This window comes from Ochotona curzoniae, unplaced genomic scaffold, assembly GCF_017591425.1.
Source record: "Ochotona curzoniae isolate NIBS_2020 unplaced genomic scaffold, NIBS_Ocur_1.0 contig_883, whole genome shotgun sequence".
Taxonomy (NCBI): Eukaryota; Metazoa; Chordata; class Mammalia; order Lagomorpha; family Ochotonidae; genus Ochotona; species Ochotona curzoniae.
In genome coordinates, this window is record NW_024466599.1 from 40,490,135 (window position 1) to 40,515,484 (window position 25,350).

At 44.8% G+C, this 25,350-nt stretch overlaps 1 protein-coding gene across 2 annotated transcripts in view; it reads left to right on the forward strand.

Moving 5' to 3' along the window:
• The window catches only part of SPRED2 (sprouty related EVH1 domain containing 2), a 117,444-nt gene that overhangs the window by 63,914 nt on the left and 28,180 nt on the right, over positions 1 to 25,350 (forward strand). For both annotated transcript variants that reach the window (XM_040993312.1, XM_040993313.1), the window contains exon 2: positions 19,821 to 19,998. In XM_040993312.1, coding sequence (XP_040849246.1) covers positions 19,821 to 19,998 — 178 coding nt within the window. The remainder of the gene's footprint in view (positions 1 to 19,820; positions 19,999 to 25,350) is intronic.

Sequence of the window (25,350 nt, forward strand, 5' to 3'; positions counted from 1 at the left end):
GACAGTCTATTCCCCGTGTCTCCTCATATTTTTGAAAAATACTTTCCAAGTCCCGCTTGCTAGGCACAGATGCTGTAGTTAGTTTATAGCAGTACTATTTATTCTCCCCTGGTGCGTCTGTCCAGAAGGGCTGGGCCAGGGCCTGTAACACAACTGCCCACAAATGAGCGCAATAGTTCGCATTTGCGGAGCGGCTCAGCCCAGGGTGGTAAATCCCAGTATCAGTCAGAGAGCACTAAACAGATCTGGGGTTTCCAGGCTGAAAAGAAAAATGGGCTGTCTCTGTTCCTCTTCCCCTCTTCCATGAAGTCCACAGGAATGACCTATTTTCCTTGGGATGGTATGGAATTTAAGTGGCCAGTAAATGCATTCAAATTATTTATCCAAACACTTTCAGAAATTCTTGTAATTTCCAGAGCCAGTTGTGAGAAGAGTTTGTTGGGCTTGTTTCTGTTTGTTTTGTAAATTAAGTGGTGCACTCTTTTTAGAATAGCCAATTTGTTTTTGGAGACAGGGCAATCTCCAAATTTCATTAATTTTGCATTCTATAAATGAAAGCCACCTGTTATGCTGTAACATGCTAATTATGGTAGAGGACAATAATGAGGAAGAACACTATTTGAAACATGTGGGGGTTTTGCTAAGAATTTTCCTGCCCACATCTGTAGTACTTATTTTTATATGTGTATGTGCATATAGGCATATATGGTACATATTTAACAGCAGCATTTGGTGAGATGAAATAAATACTTCAAATTCAAAGCAAAAGCACTTTTTTTTTTTGTTCCTTCTCAGGATAATTTGTAAGCTGTGGAAGAAAGACGACTTTATAAGTGTTTACTTAAACAAAGTGCTATTTTGCAGTGTGGAGGAAAAGGGGTTCTCTCACCCATCCAGTGGCTGCCACGCTCCACTTGAGATTCACTGTGCCAAAAGTCCCGAGAGAAACAATGTGAATTCTATTTTATCTTGAAAGCAGAACAACTCTTTTCTTTTATTTCATTGAGACGTTTTGCTTTTTTTTTTTTTTTTTCTTGCTCAGACCTGAAGAAAGTGATTGTAGACAGAAGCACACAAACATTTTTGTGAAGTTCTTGATTTGTGAGTGTTTCCTGTTAAGCTGTTTTGTTTTTCTTGTCTGTGTATTTGAGAACAGTCTGGGCCCTATCCTAGTCCTTCTCTAGAGCAGCCCAGGGCTCTGATTGCATCACCCACAGGCAGCATGGGTCACAGATGGGCAATGATAGCCACGCTGAGCTGGACCTGCCTCTGCCTCTGCCTCCAGGCCAGGTCCCTCTCCTGGTCTGCATTAGCAGCCATTAGTCCAGGGTAATCATGTGATGTTTGGGTTCCTTCTTTCGCTTTTGAAGGAAAAGGCATGTGAGGAAGCCATGGCCAGTACCCAAGGTCTGCTGTCATTCAGCTTGCAAGCAATCGATGGATATTGAGTGAGACACTGCCTGTGTCAGAGCAGAGTGCTGGGCAGTATTTTCCTGTGATCCGGCCAGCCCTGTGTCCTCGCTGCAGCTGGGGTTCCTTGCTGCTGCTGAGAGGTTTCTCTCTGGGCTTTCTTCATTCATCGATTTATGAGAAGGTGTCACACACAGCCACTAATTGCTATGTGATAAGCAGTGCTTGAGCAGTTTCCTTTTGACTACGCTTGGATGGGAATCCAGAAAGAACTGCCTTATTCAGGGTTCCATGGGATAGTTTCTGGTGGCCATGTTTTCTGAGCCAAGTTGAGTGACAACCTCAGACAAAAGATGTTTCTTGTTGTCTTTCTCGTGGGGAAAACTGCAAGAGGATTGAGTCCAAGGTGTTTTAGTGGAGCAGGTAGTTTTTCCTAATCTTCACAGACTTGGAGACCTCTCCCCACTTTAGCATCCATTAAAATTGTATCCTCATAATTCAAAAGCCATTTGTGAATTAGAAATGACTTCATAAAAAAGAGGTTAATTGAGTCACACTTGGTGATCTGTCAACATTGGAAGATGTTTATTTACATGCAGAGACACTAGTTTATGGAATCTATTGTCCTCTCTCACTGGACACATAGATGGTTTATGAGTCAGGTGATGAAGTCCAGTGATTGTGGAGCCTTCCCGTAGTGGAATAGCTGTCTCCAAGTTTACTGATAGTTGAGCTGTGAATGTAAATGAATGAGGTGATCTACCTAATGAATTTGCTTTTTTAAAAGATTTTTTTTTTTTTTAGTTTAAAAGATGAATTTTTGGGGAAGGCAGAATTAGAGAGAGAGAGAGAGACCAAGAGAAATCTTCCATTCACTGATTTTCCTTAAATGGTCTCAGTGGCCAGGGCTGGATCAGATGGAAGCCAGGACCCAACACTTTGTCCAGGTCTCCTTTGTGTGTGGCAGGGGCCCAAGACATGAGCCATTTTATGCTGATTTTCCCAGATGCATCAGTAGGGAGCTGGATCAAAAATGGAGCAGCCGGGAGGGACTTTAACCAGTGCCAACCCCACGTTTGTTGAGCCAATGAGTAATGGCCATGACTGTCACTCCCATAGGATGGAATTGGAGTTCTGCCTACATAGTAGGTGGGATTAATAATACTCAAAAGTAAATCTTATTATATGAAAATGATAACTTTCCAATATGGCTCTCAAAAGCCAAGAGACAGGTGTCAAAAAGCTTTCTGAGCAAATACACACCCACCTCTAAGGCGACATGAACAAATGGATGACCATCCTCTTAACAAACCTTTTATCAGCCCATGCATCCTTCCAGGTTTAAGTTTGCAGACAGCTTGTTGCACTGACTGCCCATATGGTCTTCAGGGCTGTGTGTAGAACAATTATGGAAGCCATGTGCGTTCCCAGTTGGATTCTTAATCACCACCATTTCCTTATGACTAACAATCACCACAGAGAAGGCGAATGTTTCGGAGGCAGGGTGGGACCTTTGTGACACATGCTGGTGGCAGCTCCGGGACGACCCGCATCACTGGCCTAGAGTTGAGTATATGAGGAACCCTTGCAGGGAGATTTCTTTCCAGGTCTCAGTCCCACTGAGGACTTCAGAATTTCATTTTTAGCTTGTGCAGTTGTAATACCTTTTCAGGCCGGGGATATCCACATTGGGTTTGATGTGTGTGTGTGTGGTTTTCCTTTGAACCATCTTCCTGGAATCATCCTCTGGGAGGCTGGGCCGCCTTGCCTCACTCTGGCCCTCAAGGGACCCACCCTTGCATTCTGACTAGACAAAATGCATCACACACGCTAGTTGGGAAGGGTGAGGGCGAAATTCGTTTCCATGGGTGGGCATGTGTTTTGATTACACCACTGGAGAACTACAGCGTGCAAAATCTCGTAGGAATTTCTCCCAAATGCAACCCCTTTTTCTGCTTTGAATAATGTCTTAACCAAAAACAACAATAAAAACCCTACTAACTCCCCGTGTAGAAGAAGTGGAATTGTTAGAAAATCCTTGTGGTGGTATGCATCTGGGTGTGTATTAAACTGCGGACAGGGCCTTCCGGCCAGCATTTGCAGAGTACCCGGGTTCAGGTCCTGTCTGCAGCGACTGACTCCACTTCTGGCTAATATAGCCCCTAGGAAGGAGTGGTGATGGCCAACTAACCAGGTTCCTGCAACTTCAGCCTCTGTTTTTAATGCAGACATTAAAAAACAACCATTTGGGGTGTGAGCTAGCACGTGGAAGATCTTTCTCCATCTCTCTGTGAATCTTTCCAAAAAAAAAAAAAAAGTCTCTCTCTCTCAATCTCTCTGGGGCGGGGAGGCGGGTGGGTAAAGCAACAGTAAAACTCAGGGGTTAGAACAGAAGAAATGCACTGTTTTTCAGGAATTGTCACTTGTATCGTAAACATGGTAATCACTAGAGTGAAACTGCCCTAGGGTTAGGGGAATTTATTAGCATTAACAAGGAATCTCTTCTGCTTAGCTTTCTTCTCTTCTGGTTTCGAAATGATTTAGTAAGAAAGGCCATTTTTATCTCAAACCTAATATCAAATGAAGCTCAGGTGTTTTATATTTGTGATTTGTGTTGTGTCCCGTGGAACAAAGTAAAGGCAACCTTTGTATTTGGGGAGAGTGGTATTCAATGTAGCATTTAGGACTTTGTTTTCGGGTAGCCCCCAACCCTGGGGCTTTAAGTCCTGGCTGAACTTGTACTCCCAGCTTTCTGCTAAAGCTCACACTAGGAGACAGCAGGTGGTGGTTAAAGTATTGGACCCCTGCCACTCCCATGGGAAACCTGGATTGAGTTCTAAGTGCCTGACTTTACCGCCCAGCCTTGGCCATTTTGGCCATTTGGGGAGTGAACCCATTGAGTGGCAAATCTTCCTCTGTTTCTCTGCCTTTCAAATAAAATAAACAGATAAACAAGATAAATAAAATCATGTTGGAATTGCACAGTCCTTCTCTTTCATCTTAAGATAGTCTTAACAGATTTGTTCATTGTTTCATAGTATACAGCAATAGTTCCTTTCTTAGAAAAAGATTGACTTTTTTCATAATCAAGAGTGACAGAGAGAGGAGAAGAGACAGGCCAAAGCCAGGAACTTCTTCCAAATCCCCCACTTTGGGTGCAGGGGTCACCTTCTGCTTTCCCTGGCTCATTTGCAGGAAGCTGGTTAGGAAGCAGAGTAGCTGGGATATGAACCAGTACCCATAATGGGATGCCAGCGTGGCCAGCGGCTTTATTTACTATGCCATAGCACTGGCCCCTAGAATAATATTTCTTACGGGATAAATCTGATGTATGTGATTTTCCCAGTGAATATAATGTTATTTTTAAAATCAAGGGAAAGGGTTGTTCTTCTTAAGAAATGTTTCTTAGCTAAACTTAAAATACCTGGATATATGGTCCCTTAGTATACCTAATTCAAGTGGCCCATTGTTTCTCAGAGCGTCTTTGTTGTAAAAAAATGTATAACACAATTTGTCTTAACTCTTAGAGTGAATTCCGAGCATGTGGTTGTGCAACAGATCATTAGCTGCTTTTCATCTTGTATAACTGAAACTCTCCCCACTCAGCAGTAACTCTCCCTTGCCCCTCCTCCTACCCCTGGCGGCCACAATTCTGCTTTCTGTTCTCTTGACCCCCACCAAGTCACTTTTAAATACATCAGTGGAATGAGGCATGCAGTGCTTGTGTGTGAATGACTTCTTAGCACCCTGTCCTCCAGCTCCTTGCATGCCATAAAGGCAGCGGGACATCCTTTCTGAAGCTTACCTAAGATTCCATTGTGCATGAATATATTTAGATTCTTCCCACTCTTAGCTCATTGTGAATAATCTATAGTCAGAATGGGAGTGAAGTGATTTGCCTTTTAGCCATTGACTGGCATTGGACTTTGAGAGAAATTCTGTGTCCGAACACACAAGGAGCAGCATCTTCATTCAGGATGTTTCACTTGAATTTTATCTTGGCTTTTCTGTTTACCCAGAGCTTCCATATACCGAGTTAGAACCAGAGATGGCTGGGTGCAGGGCAGCAGATGCCGGGTGCCACCAGGGGTTGGGAGGTGGCACAAGAGTGAACCGGAGGTTGTTCCTCTGCAGTGATGAGGCTGTCAAGGTCTGGCTCCATGGTGATAGTGTGATTGCATCTGGCTGCCCAAACTGCAGCCCATCAGTCTCCATCTCCCCTGGAGAAGTCGAGACGGCCTCTTGCTGTCCTGCTTCCAAAGTAGCCTTCTGGATGCTACCAGTGGCTGTGTGACTTAACATTTGCTCATGCTTGGTTGAGGCCTGTGTGCTGCTGATGCCCAGGTAGTGCAAAGCCAGGGTCCCACTAATTGTTAAGATTACAAGACTTGGGCCCAGTGCAGTAGCCTGTCAGTTGAACTCCTTGTCTTGAATGCTCCAGGATCCCGTATGGATGCTGGTTCTAACCCCGGCGGCCTCACTTCCCATCCAGCTCCCTGCCTGTGGCCTGGGAAAGCAGTCAAGGATGGCCCAAAGCCTTGGGACCCTTTACCCATGTAGGAGACTCAGAAGAGGCTTCGGGCTGCTGGTTTTGGAAGAGCTTCAGCCATTGTAGCCACTTGGGGAGTGACTCATTGGATGAGGCTCTTCCTCTCTGTCTCTGCTCTCTGTATAACTGACTTTACAATAAAAATAAATCTTAAAAAAAAAAAGATGACAAGACTTGGAAAAAAGGCTTCTAGTGTTTCCCTAAGCCTTGATCTTTACCTGAAGGTCTTTTTAAATCAAGCATGTTGGGCTACAAATGAGAAACTATTTTTTTTTTTAAAGATTTATTTTTATTATTTTTTTCATTGGAAAGGCGGATATACAGAGAGGAGAGACAGAGAGGAAGATCTTCCGTCCAATGATTCACTCCCCAAGTGAGCGCAACGGGCCGATTCTATGCCGATCCGAAGCCAGGAGCCTCTTCCGGGTCTCCCACGTGGGTGCAGGTTCCCAAAGCTTTGGGCTGTCCTCGACTGCTTTCCCAGGCCACAGGCAGGGAGCTGGAAGGGAAGCGGGGCTGCCGGGATTAGAACCGGCGCCCATATGGGATCCCGGGCGTGCAAGGCGAGGACCTTAACCACTTGTGCCACCGCGCCGGGCCCGAGAAACTATTTTTAAATTGATACACTAAGACCCTGGACAAGTTTCCCAGGTAGTTGGCCTGCATACTTCTGAACTCCTTTGTGGCCGGAAAATAAAAAGAGGTCTTTGGGTCTGCTTTTGTAGGATATTGTAGTAGCTTCGGTTTGCTGAGCACTCTGGCACTGCTAGAAAGACCTCAGGCCATTTAAACAGGAACCTCAAAAATCATGTGGCACCTTGCCCTTCATTTTACCTGCGAAGAAAATGAGATTCAGCAAGAGGTGTGTTGGTGTAAATGCTAGGGTGCCCATTCCTGACATGGATAGGGCTTCACCCCCACCACACACACACACCATTATTTTTTTCTCATTTACTTGAAAAAATTAGAGAGAGGGGGCGAGACAGAAAGATCTCCTTATCCTCTGGTTTGCTCCTCAAGTGGCTGCTATAGCTGAGCTGCTCCAAAGATCAGGAGTGCAAAGCTTATTCCAAGTCTCCCATGTGGGTGGGTAGGTGCAGGGGTCTAAGGAGTTGACCCATTCGAGCCAGGGAGCTGGATCAGAAGTGAAGCAGCTGTGACAGGAACCAGTGCCCATGGAGGTGCCAGTGCCACAGAGTGGAGGTTGAGTGTGCTATGCTACTACGCCTGCTCCAAGCTTCACCATTTGTATGCAGCTGCATTAGTAGTGATAACACCTTCTTTTTCCTATAACTCCTATCGTCATCAGTTGCTCATCCAGAAAATGTATTCCAGAGACCAATAAGAATGACTTAGATCCTCCAGAGCACTTAGCTCAGCTATGGGGACTTCTGTCACCACAACAAGATCCTTAAAAAAAGAGTGGGTTACCAAGACTGTATCGTAAACACCAACATCAGTGACTTAGAGCAAGCAAGGCGGGAACAGGTCCTGCCTGTTCCACTTCCCATCCAACCACGGGAGACAAGTGATGAAGGTGCGAGTGCTTGGGCTCCTGCCACTGCTGTGGAGAGCTGGATGGAGTCCTGGACTCCTGGGTTCAGTAACAGAATGTTATTGTGACTCTATCCATCATCATTAAAGACCTTAGCCAAATCTTCAGGTCCACCTCTGTTCCTGCTTCCCCTTGGGAAGAAAAGAACAAATGGCTTGCGTGCGCCTGCCTGCTTTCGTCCTCTCGTCACTTTTCTAGCCTGCTGAATTCCAGACAAAAGGAGCTAAAGGAACTCTTGTTTCCTGAATGGACATCCGAGTTCAGGAATATCAGTAGTGAGATTCTGGGATGGTCAACGGCTAGCCTGTGACCCATGGCTTCCCCTTCCACACCTGCCATGAAGTGAGCACCTCCTTTGAGAATAGACTTGGCTAAGGACTTGCTTGCAAAGGCATTTGCAGGTTGGAATTTGGTGTTTGCGGAGTACCTCTTGACCATAGCTTGCTCTCTTGGGGGGGGGTGGAGGTGTTGGCCACAGCACAAGTACTGTGTGCGGGACCTCAGGAGCGGTCAGCCCCATGGAGATCTGGTGCTGAGCGCTGCATGGAAGGTAGCACCCCAAATCCTCTCTCATTAAGGAGAGTTTCCAGTGGCCATGAAAGTTGAAGGGAGGGTATGGTCAAGGACTCACATGCCCACCCCTCGTGCCCAGGGACGGGCCACTTGCTGCTACTGCTGTGTCACACACCTCTTACCATCCAGCTGTCGCCATCCAGGACTCCACGGTGGTTGGCGTTTTTCTTTCACTGCGTTTCAGAGTTGAAGCCATCTGCATTTCTCTGTAAACATCCCAGCCTCTGGATTCGTATGTTGTTTTCTCTAAGAAGGAGAAAGCAAGCAAAAATATTCTGAGAAAATCAGGCACGGAAGTTCAAGGCTACAATTTAAAACCCTGAACTGGAGATTATTAACTTTAAACAACTCCCTTTGCCGTGTGTGTTTTGAAGTACCAATTTTTCTATTACATGTATGCTTTAATGTGGTGAGAGTTAATTTTGTTTAGTAATCCCACATTTCCATTAGCTGGCCTTTGGGGTTTAAATGTCGATCGTAAATACCATTTTTGGAAGGGTGTGTAAAACAGAGGGAAAGTTAAAGAAAATTATTGCTTTCAGAATGAAAAGTAAAAGAAGAAAGGGCTCTTCGGGGGTGGGTTCTTTTGTTTGTTTTAAGTTGGCAATCCTTTGATCTTGATTAATTATGAACTCCACTGAACTCCGGCCCAGCAGAGCAGACAGGCCATAAAAGCCAGATCATAAGCCTCGATTCAGACTTTGGCCCTTCACCCCTGAGGACTCCCTTCTGCCCGCTCTGCACCTCGTAATCTCCCTGAGACCCAGCCCATTCAGAACACATCACAACAGCCTGGGAGATATGCATTCATTCCTCTTTGGCTTCAGTAAAATCAATTTCAGCTTTTAAGGTAATTTTCACTCATGTCAAAGTTTTTTTTTTTTTTTTGACAAAAACTCTGAACCATCTGCTGTAGACAACTTTTTTGAATGTTTAAAAAAAAGTTACCATCAATTCTTCCTATAGTCTTGTCAGTGTTTTCACTGAATTTGAAATATGCAAGTTAACATTTAGAGATGCTGTATGTCATGCTGTGATAGATTGAATATTATAATAACAGATACACACACAGGCGCACACACACCCCTCTGTATTTATCTCGCTTCTTCCTTCGGGGCTATCTATAGCAGGTGGGCTCTGGCATCACTGCAGTGGCTCATTTGGTGCCAAACCTTTAAAAGGGAAATCTTTCCCTGAAAAACTGATTTTTAAAAACTTTTGAATTCTGTGGAGGCATAAATTTTTTCCATGTTTAGACTGTCTTATTTACTTTGAAATCTAAGGATTTGCTGTTGTGGCTGCCGGTGAAAGGGCGTAAGTTTAATGTCCTGGAGTCAGTATTTCAAAACTCAGAAACACTTGGCAGTGCATTCCAGAGCCTCTGTTAAGGTGATTTGGCTGATGAGAGGCACACACTGGAGAGGAGCAGGAAGCCTCCCATGGATCTCAGAGGCAAATGGCCAGGAGTCTCCAGTTCCCCTGGCCTTCAGGGTAAGAAGGTCTGCTCTGGGTAGGGAGGAGAGCAAAGAGTGGATCGCAGGAAGGAGGGATTACTTTTCTGAATGTGGCGGTACCCCACACTCCCTGCCCCCACTGCCCAGCCAGCTGTCAGGCCTTTCAGGTTCCACCTCTCCAGGTTTGAGCTGCAGTGGTCAGCCAGGTTTTTCTGTCTGTTGGGGTACATTACTCCTCTTAAGAGGTATCTGTAACAGAAAAGCCGGAGAGCCACTTAGGAAAAGGGGGAAGAAGGAATCTGCCTTAGACACAGCTCCTTCAGGTGCTGAAGTAAAATGGACATCAGTGAACACTTCATTGCTGGTGTAACAAACAGCCCTGGGGTGATGGTTTTGGGCTGGACATTTGCACCATAGGCTACTGGCTTTACCTCTGTTGTGTCCCAGGTATTAAGTGATCCGTCGTTGTTGTGGAAAGCATGTTCAAGATGCTTGTGGTTGCTGAATTTAAATGTGTGCAGGAAAGGTTCTGTTATTTAAAACACACACACACACACACAAAAGGCACCCTATAACTCCATCCTGGAGACATTTTTGATATCTTAAGTAAAATCAAAAGATGTTGATTATTATAGGTGACAGAATCCCCAGCACCCTGCAAGTCATCAGTGGGCCGTCACAGGCCATCTGGGGAGGAGCATTGTTTGTCAGCAGAGGCATTTGCTAGGGAATCTAATCCCGCACGGGGGACTCTTCCTGGATGGGATTAGTTCTACAGATGGAAACGGCAGGCCCTGGAGGACCTCTTGATCCCGGCCCAGATTTGGAAAGAGAACCATTTAAGCTAGTATGTGCATATGCACACACACACACACACACACACACACACACACACACACACAGACACCATGGAGCAAACATAAATTCATTTCTTAACTTCACATCAGAGGAGCCCAAATGTGAAGCCATCAGAACATCCCAGGCATGAAGAAATCATGTAAAATTAATTAGTGGTTCATCTTGTCTAGGTAGACAACAACCAGAAGTATCACAATCAACCTAACATTGCAGTTATCAAATGGTTTTTTAAATTCTGATTACAAATAAGTTATTTGGGGATGTTGAGTATGCGAATTGAGTATGGAGATTGGAAATGTGTGTACAATAAGATGAGATTTAAAGGAAAATATGGAAGAGATATACAAAGCATTTTGAATCAAAACTATATGCTAAGCAAGCTCTGTAATTTGAATCAGAAACCACTAGCCTATAAGCATAATATTTTTGTAGTAAAATTTGAACAGGAAAATAAAAATACTAGAGGCTCATGTCTAATAATACTCTTGACTTCTTAGGATTGGTTCTGAAGAATGATTAGTAAGTTACTACATTTAATAATCAATCATTTTAAATATGCTAGTAGTGTCTTTCATGATAGGAGAGAAAATGGCCCCTTCTGATGTGTGCACTAGAGCGTAGTGTGTGGGTGAGTAGATTTATTTATATGTTTCTGTGTAGCTAGGTAGCATCAACAATAAAGATGCTGGCTTATCAGAGGCATGTGAGGATGGGCATGTCCCCACCACCCCCTCTCGGGCTGGAGCTGGGACATGGGGGATTAAATGGCTTTACAGAGCCCGCTGGTACAGTGCTACAGGGTGGTGGCAGGGGACCGGGATGGGGAATCTCAAAAACATTTTCTAGTGGCTTTGTGCATAGATAGCATCTGAGCTAAACACCGTGAAGAAAAAAACCTGTACACACACACACCACACCACCACCACCACCACCACCATAACCACGGTTTGAGGCGCTACCGTTTGAGTAGGATGCTTGGGTTTTAGCCTCAATGATTCACGGATGAGGGTAAGCTCACCAGTCACTGTAAAGCAAGGACCCAACACCACCCTGCCGCAACATGTACACACATCTTTTAGCTTTCGTTGTATCACACCATGGTTCCGCTCCTGAACTCATTCCATACCATTAAAATAAATACCTAAAACATAGCCACCCTGGGTTGTGATCCTCTGGGGGAGCGGGGAGACCCTCGTGAGGTGTCTCAGGCGAGCTGGGTTCCATGAAGATTGATGAGCCTGCTTTCTTCTGTTGGTAAATCTGTTTGCCAGCATCTTGCCCGGCACCGGTGAGTTCAGTACCTGTTCAAGGTCACCGATTGTTTAATCAACATATACAGGGAGGAGGCAAGGCTGATTTCACTGATGTTAAACAACTGCGGGGCAGCCTTTTTCCCAAGGGGTCTTAGCCTACTTTTGTACTTCCCGGACTCAGAAGTCATGCAAACCAGTCTTCTTGGCAGCCAATGTTTACTGCTCGGAACCTTTCTTCCTAGTACTGTGAGAGCTCGTGCCTCCACATCTGGTGTCTTTGCAGTCAAGCCTAGCAGGAGACCCTGTGGGCTTTCCTTAGATGGTTTCTGTAGCGGCCCGCCCAGCCACATGTGTGGTGCACATTTTGGTAGTCAATGCAGAGGCCACCTTTCCTGCCGCATTAAGCATGCAGAGCTGATGCTCTGCCTCTTAGGGACTGGGCTGAAAACTTCAGATTAGATCAGTCATCTTGCCCAAGAAGTTCAAAATACATTCCTAAATCCTGGACGATGCATTGAAAAATTCTTAAATATTTGATTGTTAAAACAAGTACCCCCAAGAGTTCCATCAAATCCAAGAGAAAGTAACTAGCATCTTTAGCTTCACTACACATTGTTTGAATTTTTGTTTGTTTCTTTGTTTTGGCAAGTCAGAAATACTGAGAGGAGGAGAGACAGAGAGGAAGATTTTCCGTCTATTGATTCACTCCACAAGGGGCCGCAATGGTCGGAACTGAGCTCATCCGAATTCAGGAGCCAGCAACTTCCTCCAGGTCTCTCCCACACGGGTGCAGGGTTCCAAGGCTTTGGGCCGTCCTTGACTGCTTTCCCAGGCCACAAGCAGGGAGCTGAATGGGAAGCAGGGCTGCCGGGATTAGAACTGGTGCCCATATGGGATCCCGGGCACGTGCAAGGCGAGGACTTTAGCCACTAGGCTCCCACACTGGGCCTTTCTCTACATACACATTTAACTGCTGAAATCTTCATTGATTGTTATGATCGCCGGGCCTATAAATGTATTTCATATTCACATATATTTCACGCATACAAGGTTTGATGAAATCACAGAGGCTGTGTTAATTATGGGCACAAGGAAAATCGGGCAAGGCTGTATGTGATTAGAACGAGGTGCTGTGCCTGGCTTTCCAAGAGGGCAGTGTTGTGTTTCGTTCAACTGGCGTTTGGGAATTGGGTTAGAGAAGCTGGAATCTCACCTGATCCCTCTCTGGGTCTGCTAAAGCGGGGAAGAGGGGAGGAAGTGAGTCCCATGTTTAGCCTAATGCAGTGATTAAAGAACTGTAAAATCAGAGAAGGGCCCTTGGAAGTGAGATGCAGGGGGTGAAGTATTTATTGCAGATGTAAAGGTCTCAGTCTCCATCCCTAAAAGACACCCCAGGGGAAGGGGAGAAACCTCCTCCCAGATGGCAGGCAGAATTCTCCACTGCAGGTGTGGGCGCACATTGTACCTGCAGAGCTGCCCTTTGTAAGCTTGACTTCCACCTGTAGTCACCAGAGGTCTGTTTCAGATGTTCAGATGTCAAGAGCCCGCGAGTTTTTCTCTGCCCCTTCATTCTGGGGAGCTGAGAAGGGCAGGTGTTTTGGAAACCCACTCCTCAGAGACTGGGAAGCTGGTGTGCAGAGAACCTGTGTTTGTAGTCTGAGGCTACAAGGGCTCAAACCTCTCTAACTTTGGCATTTGATTGATTGATCACTCTATCTATCTTCATTTATTATTGGAGAGACAGATTTTACATCCACTGGTTCATTCTGCAACAGCTAGGGCTGGGCCAGGGCAAAGGCACAAAACTCATTCTGGAGTCTCTCGCATGGTGACCTTGGGGACTGAATCACTGGAGCCACCACCTGCTGCTCCCAGCCAGGACTGGAACCCAGGTGGGTTTTACCTGCTGTGCCAAACACCTGCCCCATTACTGCTTTTAAAGAACAAGGTCCATTTCTTTCTTCATTCTACAAAGGAAGAAACAAACTCAGAAAAATGATTCTTCCTTTAATGAGCAGGTCAGAATTCCGTGCCTGAGAAACTTGTCCCTCGGGTGACATGGTGCTGTCTGTCACTGCTTCCTACAGTCCCTTGTTTACTTTCAGCCCAGGTGAGGCCAACTACTTTCTGTTTCCTTTTGCTTCATTTTAATGTATTTATCTGAGAGGCAGAGACAAAGAAAATGCTTCCTTGCATTGGTTCACTGCCCCAGATGCCCCACAACAGCTGGGGGTGGGCCAGGCCAAAGCCAGGAATTCAATTCTTGAGTCTCCCATGTGGGTGGCCGGAACCAAAACAAACCTAAGCACTTGAGCCATTCCTTGCTGCCTCCCGGGGTGTGGTGCCCAGCAGAAAGCTGAACGTGGAACCAGGACTCAGACTTGAACCCCCCACTCCAGAAGGAGACACATCCCAATCAGTATGTTCATCATTAGGTCAACACCCACCCCCAGCCTGCTTGAAACATAGAGAAAGCTTAAACTGAGAGTTAGACTTTCTGTTTAGAAGTGCTTGCTGCTTTGAAATCGTTCTTTTTGCCTTCCTGTCTGGCCATTGCCTGCTACCTGTCTCATCTGTTCATAATGCCGTCTCAGGAACACAGTGGGCTCTAAAACACAGTTTTTTTTCCTTCAAGAAATTCATTAAAAATGGAAGATTCCCCCACTCCAGCCAGTTTCACCGATGGCAGGCCTAGAGAATATGGTCCTGTTGGAATGGCAAGTAGTCAGACTCCAACTGTGATGACACTGATGGGACGCGCTCGGCTCCAGTTCAGCTCCTGCAGCTCTGTGGAACTGGTGTGTGGGTCCTTGTCAGGAGTTTTACCAGGGCCTCCCCACTGGGGCAGCAGTTTATGATTTCAGAAGCCTTTTTAACATGATCCCGGTTTGTTATTTTTGACAGTGTTTAGCATGTCTTGGAATTGTTTTCTGAGACATACCAGCAGCATTTTGCTTGTACACATTTAAACAACGAACTTGCCCTGCCCTTCCTGCTTCGTCGCCTCACCCCACCCATGCATCTGTTTTAAGCAGATGTTGTTTGATTCTTTCCAGAAAGTGGGGGAGGGAAGGTGGGAAGGGAGCTTTGCTCCTTGTACCTTTCTGCTGGTAGAGTTCATTGTCATTTTGGTTCTGGGCGGGATGACATGCCTCAGTAACGTAAATACGGTGTAGATAGGAAGCAGCTGGCATGGGGCCATGCAGCTGGACGACCCGGACATCCTAGTAACAGTCGGTGCAGTTGGCGCTGGCCGGAGGGGCTGTCACTGCCAGAGGGGGCTTCTGTGCTCCCAGCCTTCCTCCTCTCTTGAGTCCCCCACCCCACACACACCCCAGCGCTGAGGCGCCTGTGTGCTCAGGAGTCAGACTGGAAGGAGAAGCCGCAGACCAGAACGCCAGCAGGGGCCGTAGTGAACAGAGAGGGGTGGGGGCAGCTTTTGGAAATAAGTTTATGGCACTAACCTAAGTAATGCAAACTTCCCCTTTTCATGTTTACTTAATCCCCTCAAGGATGGGAGACGAGCACACAGCTGCACAGGAGGCGAGTTAAAGCGTGTTCTCACAAGAGGTGTCTCGGGTATAAGCTCCTCACCTTGGCCATTTCCTGTGGAGATGAGCCGGAGGACTGCCCGGGACACAGTTTGGAAAATTACACATCCTGGAAGCCCTTGGTTTTTCTGGAATAAATTGGATGGTGGTTCTCTGGAATTGTTTGTATGCAACAATCTAAACAAATGCTATCAGATCTTCGTGACTAACTCCTAGGAGTTCAGGGAACACGCACTGGGGAGCGTAATGATGGGATTATTGATGGGTGTGCTTGTGCAAGCTGAGGTTTTCATTCAATTTTCCTGTTAATGAAAAGAGAACCTTCACAACTATCCTAATTAAGCTGTGTGGTTCAGAAGCAAATGACTATCGAGCACTTTTAAAAATAAACATAAAAACAGGGATTTGATTAGCTACAAATAATTTTTTAAGCCTTTATGTTGTGCTGTGTATTTAACCATTTCCCTCACACTGTATTATGTGTCAAGGACTATATTAGGCTCTAGGGATACATACTATGGTGAACATCAAACACCATTTTCCTGCTTTTATGGAGTTCTTAATCCTCCAGGGCAAACATGCAGTTCCAGGAAATCCGGCTGGTGAGATTTCTAAGAGATGCAGAGTGCCGCAGCGTAAAGAAGGGATGGGACGTATTCTCTGGGAGAAGGACCCCGGCAGACCCCTGGATAAAATAAGGGAATGAGCAAACAGCCTAGTTGGTGTGTGGAGACAAGGGTAAGAAATAGGATTTTAAGGACAAGAAACCACCAAAGGCACAGGCCCCGAGGAAGGCAGGTGCTTAGCGTGGAGGGCAGTGAAACTTTGGCCCTGGGGACCGAAGCACAACAAATGCAAAGGACAAGAATAGGATGTGGGCCACATAGGATGTGGGCCAATAGGATGTGGCTTTGACTTAGTGTAATACAGAAAACTCCTGGAGGATCGTTGGTGGAGAGTGTCATGATCTCACCTGTCGGGTTTCTGGGACAAGTGGGCCACTATGGAAGAGGGAAGGCCAATCCAAAGGCTACTGCGATGATCTCCGTGGAAGGCGGTGACTGCAAGGATCCAGGCAGTGTCTGTGAAGGTGGCCAGAGGCGAACTCTGGGTGTGTGAGAAAGGGACTGGGAAAGAGGACCCCAATCCTGTGCATGTTGGTTTGCGATACCTATTAGACATCCAAGCAGAGAATCACAAAGTAGAGGTCTCCAGTGGACTGAGCCCCAGGGAAGAAGCTTAGTGGGATTGGCTGTGCATTTCCCAAGAACTTTGGAAAAATGGACTTAAAAGTTTGTTTTTAGGGGCCCAGCATGGTAGCCTAGTGGCTAAAGTCCTTGCCTTCCATGTGCTGGGTGGGCAGCAATTCTAATCCCGGCAGCCCACCCAGTTCCCTACTTGTGGCCTGAGAAAGCAGTCGAGGATGGCCCAAAGCCTTGGGGCCCTGCATCCGTGTGGGAGACCCAGAAGGGACTCCAGGCACCTGGCGTCAAATCGGCTCAGCTCCAGCCACTGTGGTCACTTGGGAGTGAATCATCGGACGGAAGTGCTTCCTCCCTGTCTCCCCTCCTCTCTGTATATCTGACTTTCCAAAAAAGAAATAATAATAAAATAAAATCTTTTTTCAAAAGTTTGTTTTTAGTGCAAAAAGTTCTTTTTTCATAGTACACATTTTCCATGAACTTTTAAAAGTGCCCCACCCACCACACACACATACCTTGTGTTTAAGACAGAGTTGGCTCTAGTTTGGATTGTAAATGAAGGGAAGGCGCAGAGAAGGGGAGCGCACTGGCACGAAGGAGAGGCATGGTGCTGTGTGCAGATCCAAGATCCTCATGCATTGTGTCTTATTCCATTATCTAAGAGCAAGGTGGGAGTCCAGGAGAAATTGTCTGCTTGGGAACCGATTGTAGCAGGAAATGTAGCAGGATGCCGCGCAGCACCGAAGGACTCACTTGAGATTCGTGGTTATGAATTTTAAGAGAAGGCCTAGGAACGTAGTAGAGTTGGACTTTTTCCACCTCTACGTGTTCAGCATCCTGAGTGGAGAAGGTAGACAGATGGTAGAATTTAGTAGGTTGGATTGTTCCAGGCAGTTACAGTGAGGAAAGAGAAGGCAAAGGAGAGCCATGATAGACCATGGAATTTAAATGGAATAGAATATCAAGTGAGGGCACAGGGCCTACAGGGAGCAGGATAAGCAGGGTTGTGAGCACCAGTGGGTGAAGTAAATTTCTGGGGTCTGGAGAGGGCTTTGCAGAGTTAGAAGTTGACGGTTACAGAGCAAGATGCTTACAATTGGATATGGACGTGGTAGAGATGTTAGTAATGACTAGATTAAGCGGTAATCCAGTCATGGGTAGCTATGATGAGGTGTTAAGGGCATTGGAAGGGAAAAGTTGCAGAAATTGAGTGGCTAAGGAATTGGAAGGATCCTCAAAGCCAGTAATGAAATGAGCAAGAATCGCAGCAGAGACTGTGGTACAGAGCTTGGAGGACAATGAGCCCAGTCACCTAGGTGTTTAAGCAAAGAGAGGAAACAACCTGGAGATCTTTAGTAGAACATTGAGGAATGGTAGTGGTGTATGGATTTAAACTGGAAGGATGATGAGTAGTCTGCAGCCACAGCGAGTGTCCCAATCCACATCTCAGCTGGTGGGAGCAAAATGGGAGAAAAAGCATCCTATGACAAAGGGGCCACAGAGGCCCAGCCAAGAGCCACCTTTCATTTAGGCTAAGGGAACGAAAGGATATTATGTGAGGTCCTAGAGCAGTGAAATTCCTGGGAACAGACAGTAGAATGCTGGTTGCTAGGGGCTGAGGCGGCATACGGAAAGAATTGGAAGGTGAACATAGAATATGAGTGCATCAATTTGGGACGATGGCACAAAGCTCTGGGGATGGATATTGGTGGTTATTGAGTAACAGTGTAAAGGTACTTAATGTCACCCAAGAGAAATGGCAATTTTTGTTAATGTATGTTGTACAAACAAAAGGGAATTGGGGTTGGCATTTGGCACAGGAGTTTCTAGAGTCAAGTCCCCACTGTGTTTCCCATCCTGCTTTCTGTTAATACATGGCATAGGAGGCAACATGATACAGTTCAAGTACTTGGGTCCTTAACCATACACATGGGAGACCCAGAAGAAAGGCTCCCAGCTGTGCCTGGTCCAGCCCAGCTGTGGAGGGTATTGGGAAAGTATGCCACCAGATGGATGGCTTCAGTATGCCTTGCTATATTCTCTCTCTCTCACAAGTAAATAATTCTTTGTTACTAGTTCTGTTTAAAGTTGACAAATAAAAGGAATAGAGGAGGGCTGGTGCTGTTGCATAGCAGTTACAGGCACCATCGCTAGTACCGGTATCCATATGCACTGAGTTTGAGTTGAATCCTGGCTGCTCTACTTCCACCCAGCTCCATGCTAATGTGGGTGTGGGAAAGCAGTGGAGGACGGCCTGAAGTCCCTGGACTCCCTGAACCTATGTGGGAGACCCAGAAGAAGCTTCTGGCTTCTGACTCCTGGCTTTAGACCAACCCAACTCTAGCTGTTGTGGCCATTTGGGAAATGAACCAGAAGCATGTCTCTCCTTCTCTTTCAAGAAAATTAATAAATCTCAACAACAACAACAAACAGCAAATAAAAGGGCTAGAGATGAGAATGGGGAAGTAATGGGACCTTGAATTCAGGGTCACAGTACAAGGGGAGTTGAGCAGCAAGTAGGGTGAACAGGGATGTGGCACAGAGGGACTTGTCTCCGTGACCCCAGGCCAGTTGCACTGGGCAGGCTCTGGGCGCTGGGCTGAAGGACAGAGGGATTCCATGTTCCTCTGTGTCTTTGTTACCCTGGGGTCTGGCACAGTGCCTGGTGCGTACAAGCTGTGAATAGCTGTTAAGTTAAAAAAATCCTATCCCAGGAAAGAAAACAGCAAGTGAGAATTTAATGGTCTTGCTGAAAATCCAAATAAATTTCCCTCAAAAGTGATGAAGAATGAAAAGAAGCTAAAGTTTGGTCTCTGGAGAAGAAAGGATTTTTGGCACAAGTACAAAAGAACTTATTGCAAAATTCAAGTTTTTAGACTTGGAAAAAAAAAGCCATAAACAGAGGGCTACAGTTATATAAAAGGTTATTGAGTTGAAATATTTCTCACCTTATAAAAACAAGTTCCTGATGAATTTGTGAGTTGCAAGGAGATAATCATTCCTATGTTAAGATTATTAACTTTAAAAAGTATTAAAATTCGGTCATCACTATAAGTTTAAAATTTGAAACTATAATGCTGTAAAGATTTGTCTTCTAGCTTACAGACACACAGTTATAGGGATCAGCTCATTTCATTTTCAATACTTCCAGTATAAAGAACGTACTATGTATCTTCAAAAATTTTTGTTACTAGTTATCTTTTAAAAAAAAAACTGTACTTTTATATTGAATGTAAATTTTTTTGTTGAAGCCCTAAACATTTGAGATGGCGTACCACCCATGGTTGCTGCCTGACCTAGGTTTTCTCTGGACACATCCATAAAAGTGCTAGCTGGGGGGTCTTGCATTGTGAACCGTATTGCGCAGCTACCAGATCATTGTCATGCCCCGTTCTTCTTGTTGTTGTCGTTTTAGTGACAGCTATATTGTGCGTGTCAAGGCTGTGGTTATGACCAGAGATGACTCCAGCGGGGGATGGTTCCCACAGGAAGGAGGCGGGATCAGTCGCGTCGGGGTGTGTAAAGTCATGCACCCCGAAGGCAGTGGACGAAGCGGCTTTCTCATCCATGGTGAACGACAGAAAGACAAGCTGGTAATGGTAGACACAGCGCGCGTGAGCATTGCATCAGCGATGACTGACTTGCCTATGTTAGATTGCAGCTCTCTCCTACTGTGTTTTCTTTTGTCCCCCCTACCACCCCCACCTTCCTTCCCTTACTTCAAACTCTTGTTTAAACTTAAAAAATTGGAACCCAGGAGCTAGCGCCAAATATGCAAAACATAGCCCTCCTTTTCCAGGAAAACTCAAATGCTTATGAGTATTCCATGACTGTGTTATCTCTCATTGACCAAAGTGTCCGTCATTGAAGGTATTCACAGCTGAACTGTACTCTTTATTATGAATCACATTTTTTGAATCGCAAAGTAGGGTTTATTCAAGGAGCATACCATTGAGATTTGGATCATGAATGGTAAAATCCAAAGGCAAACTGTCCTCTGACATTTGGCTATTTATTAATAAATGTTTATCTGGAAGACACCCGTAGCTGTTGTCTCATAAGATAATGAGAAAAAAATGTTCTGGAAAAAGGAAGTAATGGAAAGTAGTGCTGTTTGTCATTCTAGAAATAATTACACATTTTTATGAGTACATTGTTTGGGATGTAATCATGATCTCCAAGGGTAGAAGGGCTGGTCGTCTATAACCTACAATCACAGCAAGGGCTGGGCTTGCCCGGTTCTTTGTCATGAGGGAATCTGTGATACAAGAAAGAAAATGTTCATGTCCAAAGCTGTTTGAAATTAGTGGCCACAAATGTGGTCGAGTATTATCCCATCTTTATTAGATCACTGAGTGTGCGTTCAGAAGCCACCAGATGGATCAGAACATGCAGGATTGCACAGGAGCTCACAGATATTGCAAAAGGGCAGAAGATGTTGGTGTCGCCTCTGAGACCCACAGTGTGTCGCATGTACACTTGTAGTCACAATCATTCATTGTAGTTTAAAAAGCTACAAAATAGCTAAGTACAACTTGTGAGTGATACATAAGAATTAGCAGAAATGCTGATTCATACTTGAGTCATTTCTGGAAATTTAGAGGGAGAAAATAGCTAATTTTAATGTCTGTGCATGAAATTCCCATTCATAGTCAAACAGTAAAGACATTCTCATTTATAACATTTTTGTAATAAAGACCTTGCAGCCACATTACCGATACAAAGTAAAGTAACTACCTGTTTCTCTAGCATTTGCCATGTACTAACTGTATGTCATTCCTGCTGTACTTATAGTAACCTTCAGAATTATAATTGAAATTAAGATTCAGAAAGATGCTTTGGTCCTGGTGACTCATTTTGGGGGCCTGGAACCAATATTTGACACTGTCTGAACCCAAATGTGTGGCAGGATCACACATGCACAAGTCAGCTTTAGCCCTCGGATGAGGGATTTTTTTCTTGCACCTGTTTTCATTCTTGAATTGATATGATCAGAGCTCACTAGTACTTCAGGGACATCTCTGTCTACCCGGCTGCATCTTTCCATTCGTCACTTGTTTCTCTCTCTCTCTCTCTCTGTGTCTTTCTCTCTCTGGCTCATAAGCACACACTCTGTCATACACACACCTTTGGCAATAGGATGAGTCCTCTTTGGCCTCCTAAATGTAATACTTCTGCCCATGGAAGGGAATGAGCTTGTAGGGAGGTCTTACATAGGAGTCAGGATGTTGAGGGAAGACACTCTTCCTCTATCTACCTCACCTCCCCCCCAAAAAAAATGAAAAGACCGATTTTTAGGAAATACTGAGTGACAGGGGTCGAAGCACTCAGTATTCCAGTGTGGGTTTCAAGAACCCTCTCTGACAGCACAGAGTTGCCTGTGTTTTTTCTGGTATAGCTTAGGGATTCGGCACCTTGTTGGGACTGTTATGTTTTCATTGTATGTGAGGCCTGTGAGCTGCCATGGTTTGTGTGGACTGCACTCACAAGTAGGCATTCAGGTAATTTTTGATTACGTGGGGGCTATCAAGCTAGCCTGGGAAATCATGTGTGACTCAAAAGGTTCTGAGTTGACTTTGACATTTGGTGGATTTTAGGAGCTTACTCCTGAAATCCTGCGAGGAATCACCGTAGGAAGATTAAGCACAGCACCTAGCAGGTTCACCTCCAGCAGTCGGGTCATTTGGCCCCTGCCTGCCTGTAGAACAGTGAGATTTCTCACATCACACTGGGTGGGACTTGGAGATTATAAGACTCTTTTTGAAGGACAGTTTGGCAGGATTTTCTGTTTAAATGTCTGTACCTTTTTTTTTAAAAAAGATTTATTTTTATTATTTTTTCATTGGAAAGGCGGATATACAGAGAGGAGAGACAGAGAGGAAGATCTTCCGTCCAATGATTCACTCCCCAAGTGAGCGCAACCGTCGATGCTATGCCAATCTGAAGCCAGGAGCCTCTTCCGGGTCTCCCATGCGGGTGCAGGGTTCCCAGTCTTTGGGCTGTCCTCGACTGCTTTCCCAGGCCACAGGCAGGGAGCTGAAGGGAAGCGGGGCTGCCGGGATTAGAACCGGCACCCATATGGGATCCCGGGCATGCAAGGCAAGGACCTTAACCACTTGCGCCACCGCGCCGGGCCCTAAATGTCTGTACCTTTAACTTAACAGTTCATATCCAGAAACACTGACCTGTGAAATTCATTTATATCAGAGGTTGTTTATAAAATTCATGGGAAAAATGTATAACTAAATAACATTGTAACGTTGGATTATTTGAGAATTTGTTTATTTGAAAGGCAAAGTGATAGAAAAAGAGGAGGAAATGGGAGCATGCATCTACTGGTTCACTCCCCATCTACCTGCAACAGCTCAGGATGGGCCAGACCAAAGTTAGGTGGCTGGAGCTCCATCAGAATCTTCTCACATTGGTGGCAGGGATGTAAGCACTTGAGGCCTCATCTGCTGCCCCTGAGGCGCGTTAGCAGGAAGCCGCATCAGAAGCAGAGGTGTGGGGACTTGAACTAGGTTCTCTGGCATGGGATGCCTTCCCCTCAAAAATTTTTGCACCAAAATTAACTTGTCTTCTAATTCCATTTCTATGAGCTTTGTGAAGCACCTCTGTTCAGAAAGATTTATGGATAGCAGCAGTTCTTAAATACTTCCTGTTCAGGATCCCCTTATATACTCTTAAAAACGTATTAATATTTACTACATTAGAAATTAAAGGGGAGTGAAAACAGCACTGTTAATATAAATGACAGTTTAATGGAAATAGACATATGACTTTTTCAAAACCAAAATAGTTTATGAGAAGAATTGTTTTGGCTTCTCGCTTTTGGAAATTATTTAAATGTTTTATTTCATAGCAAACAGCTGGATTCTAACATCTAATAGATGTGGAAAATGTACTTGAGCTTTTAATGTTATTCTGGTTAATGAGGAAAAGCCAGGTATAATCTCATAAATAATTGAAAGAGGGAGAAATATTGATAGCTTTTCAAATCATTATTATAATTCTTTGATCCTACAACAGAACTGAACCTATAGTAGTTTCTTAAGTGTTGAGTCTGAAGCCAGACCGTGAACTCTTCATACTCTGTTACATTAAAATTTCCTGGTTCATCTTTCACTTTGAGTAGAGCTTTCACTCATGACTGATTTTATAACATTATGTATTAGTCATCTGAAAAATAATGGTTTACCAAGTTAAGCACGTCTTAGAAATGTTGACACATTTCATTCTACAATGTCAAAAACTCACATTTCTTCTTCTTCTTTCTTTTTTTTCCTTAAGGTTATTTATTTGAAAGGCAGAGTTACAAAAAGAGAGGAAGAGAGTTCTTGCATGCATTGGTTCATTCCCCAGTGCCTGCAACAGGCAGAGCCAGACCAATCCAAAACCAGGAGCCTGGAACTTCCTCTGGGTCTCCCACACGGGGGCAGAGGCCCATTGGCTTGGGCCACGTTTTGCTGCTTTCCCAGGCACATTAGCAGATTAGCAGGGAGCTGCATTGAAGTGGTATAACTGAGTCTCAAATTGGTGCCCATAGAGAATGCCAGCATTGCAGAAAGTGGCTTAACCTGCTCGTTCATCCCACAGCATTAACCCCAAAAGTCACATTTTTTTAAATTATCACCTCTGATCTCATTAGGCAAGTCTGTAAGTATGGGGAAGCTGTCCACAATTCTCATTTTCCTTTGAAAATTTTATTTTTATTGTTGCCAAACAATACTTCACCCGTTTTCCTTGAAATGACACGTTCACTTTGTTCATTGATAAATCTCTGCCAGGAGCCTAGCCCAGTGGCTCAAAGGCTAAATCTTCGCCTTCCACATGCTAGAGTCCCATATGGGCGCTGGTTTGTGTCCCAGTTACTCCACTCCCCATCCAGCTCCCTGCTTGTAGTCTGAGAAAGCAGCAGAGGACAGCTTCCGGACCCTGCACCTGAGTGGGAGACCTGGAGGAGGCTCGTGCCCCTCGCTTAATTTAGGTGACAAAACTTTTTAAAGACAATGTACCTTTGAAATAATTTTAAAGTTGGAAAATGTGAAGCAAAGCCCAATTTTCGTTCTACCCTAAAAATAAACTAATAGTCTTTGTTTTCACAAAACGTTTATTTTGAGACTTTGAATTGAGACTATTAAATTCTAAAATAGATAACATTTGTTAGTTAAAGCCTTGGATATTTGGATTTCCCCAATTTGGAATGGGGCTGGGCTAACATTTAATCATTGCACTATACTTAGGGGAAAATGCCCAGAATAAACAATTTAATCATAAATAGAATTGTGTGAGGGGGCTGTTGTCCTATTTCAATACAGTGTAATGAAGTTAGCTACTTGGTAGTGCTATTTCATGTACCAATTTGAATAGTGCCGTCATTTATTAAGTTAGGGAACATTTATTAGGCAGCATTTAACTTCTTTTTACTTTAATATATTCTTGAAATTGCCATCTAAAGATACTCTCTAATTTAAATTTATACTAACTTGGGGATGGTGCAGTAGGCTAATCCTCCTCCCTATGGCACTGACATCCCATATAAATGCCAGTTGGAGATCCGGCTCCCTGCTTGTGGCCTGGGAAAGCAGTGGAGGATGGTCCAAGTCCATGGGTCCCTGCACCCATGTGGGAGACCTGGAAGAAACTCCTGAGTTCATTTGGCTCAACCCCAACCATAGTGGCCATTTATGGGGCAAATCAATGGATGGAAGACCTTCCTTCCCTAGCCTTCCTCTCTTTAAAAGTTGCCTTTCCAACTTAAAGGAGTCATTTTCTTTTAAAATTTATTAATTTGTATTGGAAAGGCAGATGTATAGAGAGAAGGAAGAGCTATAGAGAGAAAGATATTCCATCCAGTAGTTTACTCCTCAAGTGACTGTAGTTGGTGGAACTGAGCCTATCCAAAGCCAGGAGCAGGGCACCAAGGCTTTGGACCATCCTCAGCT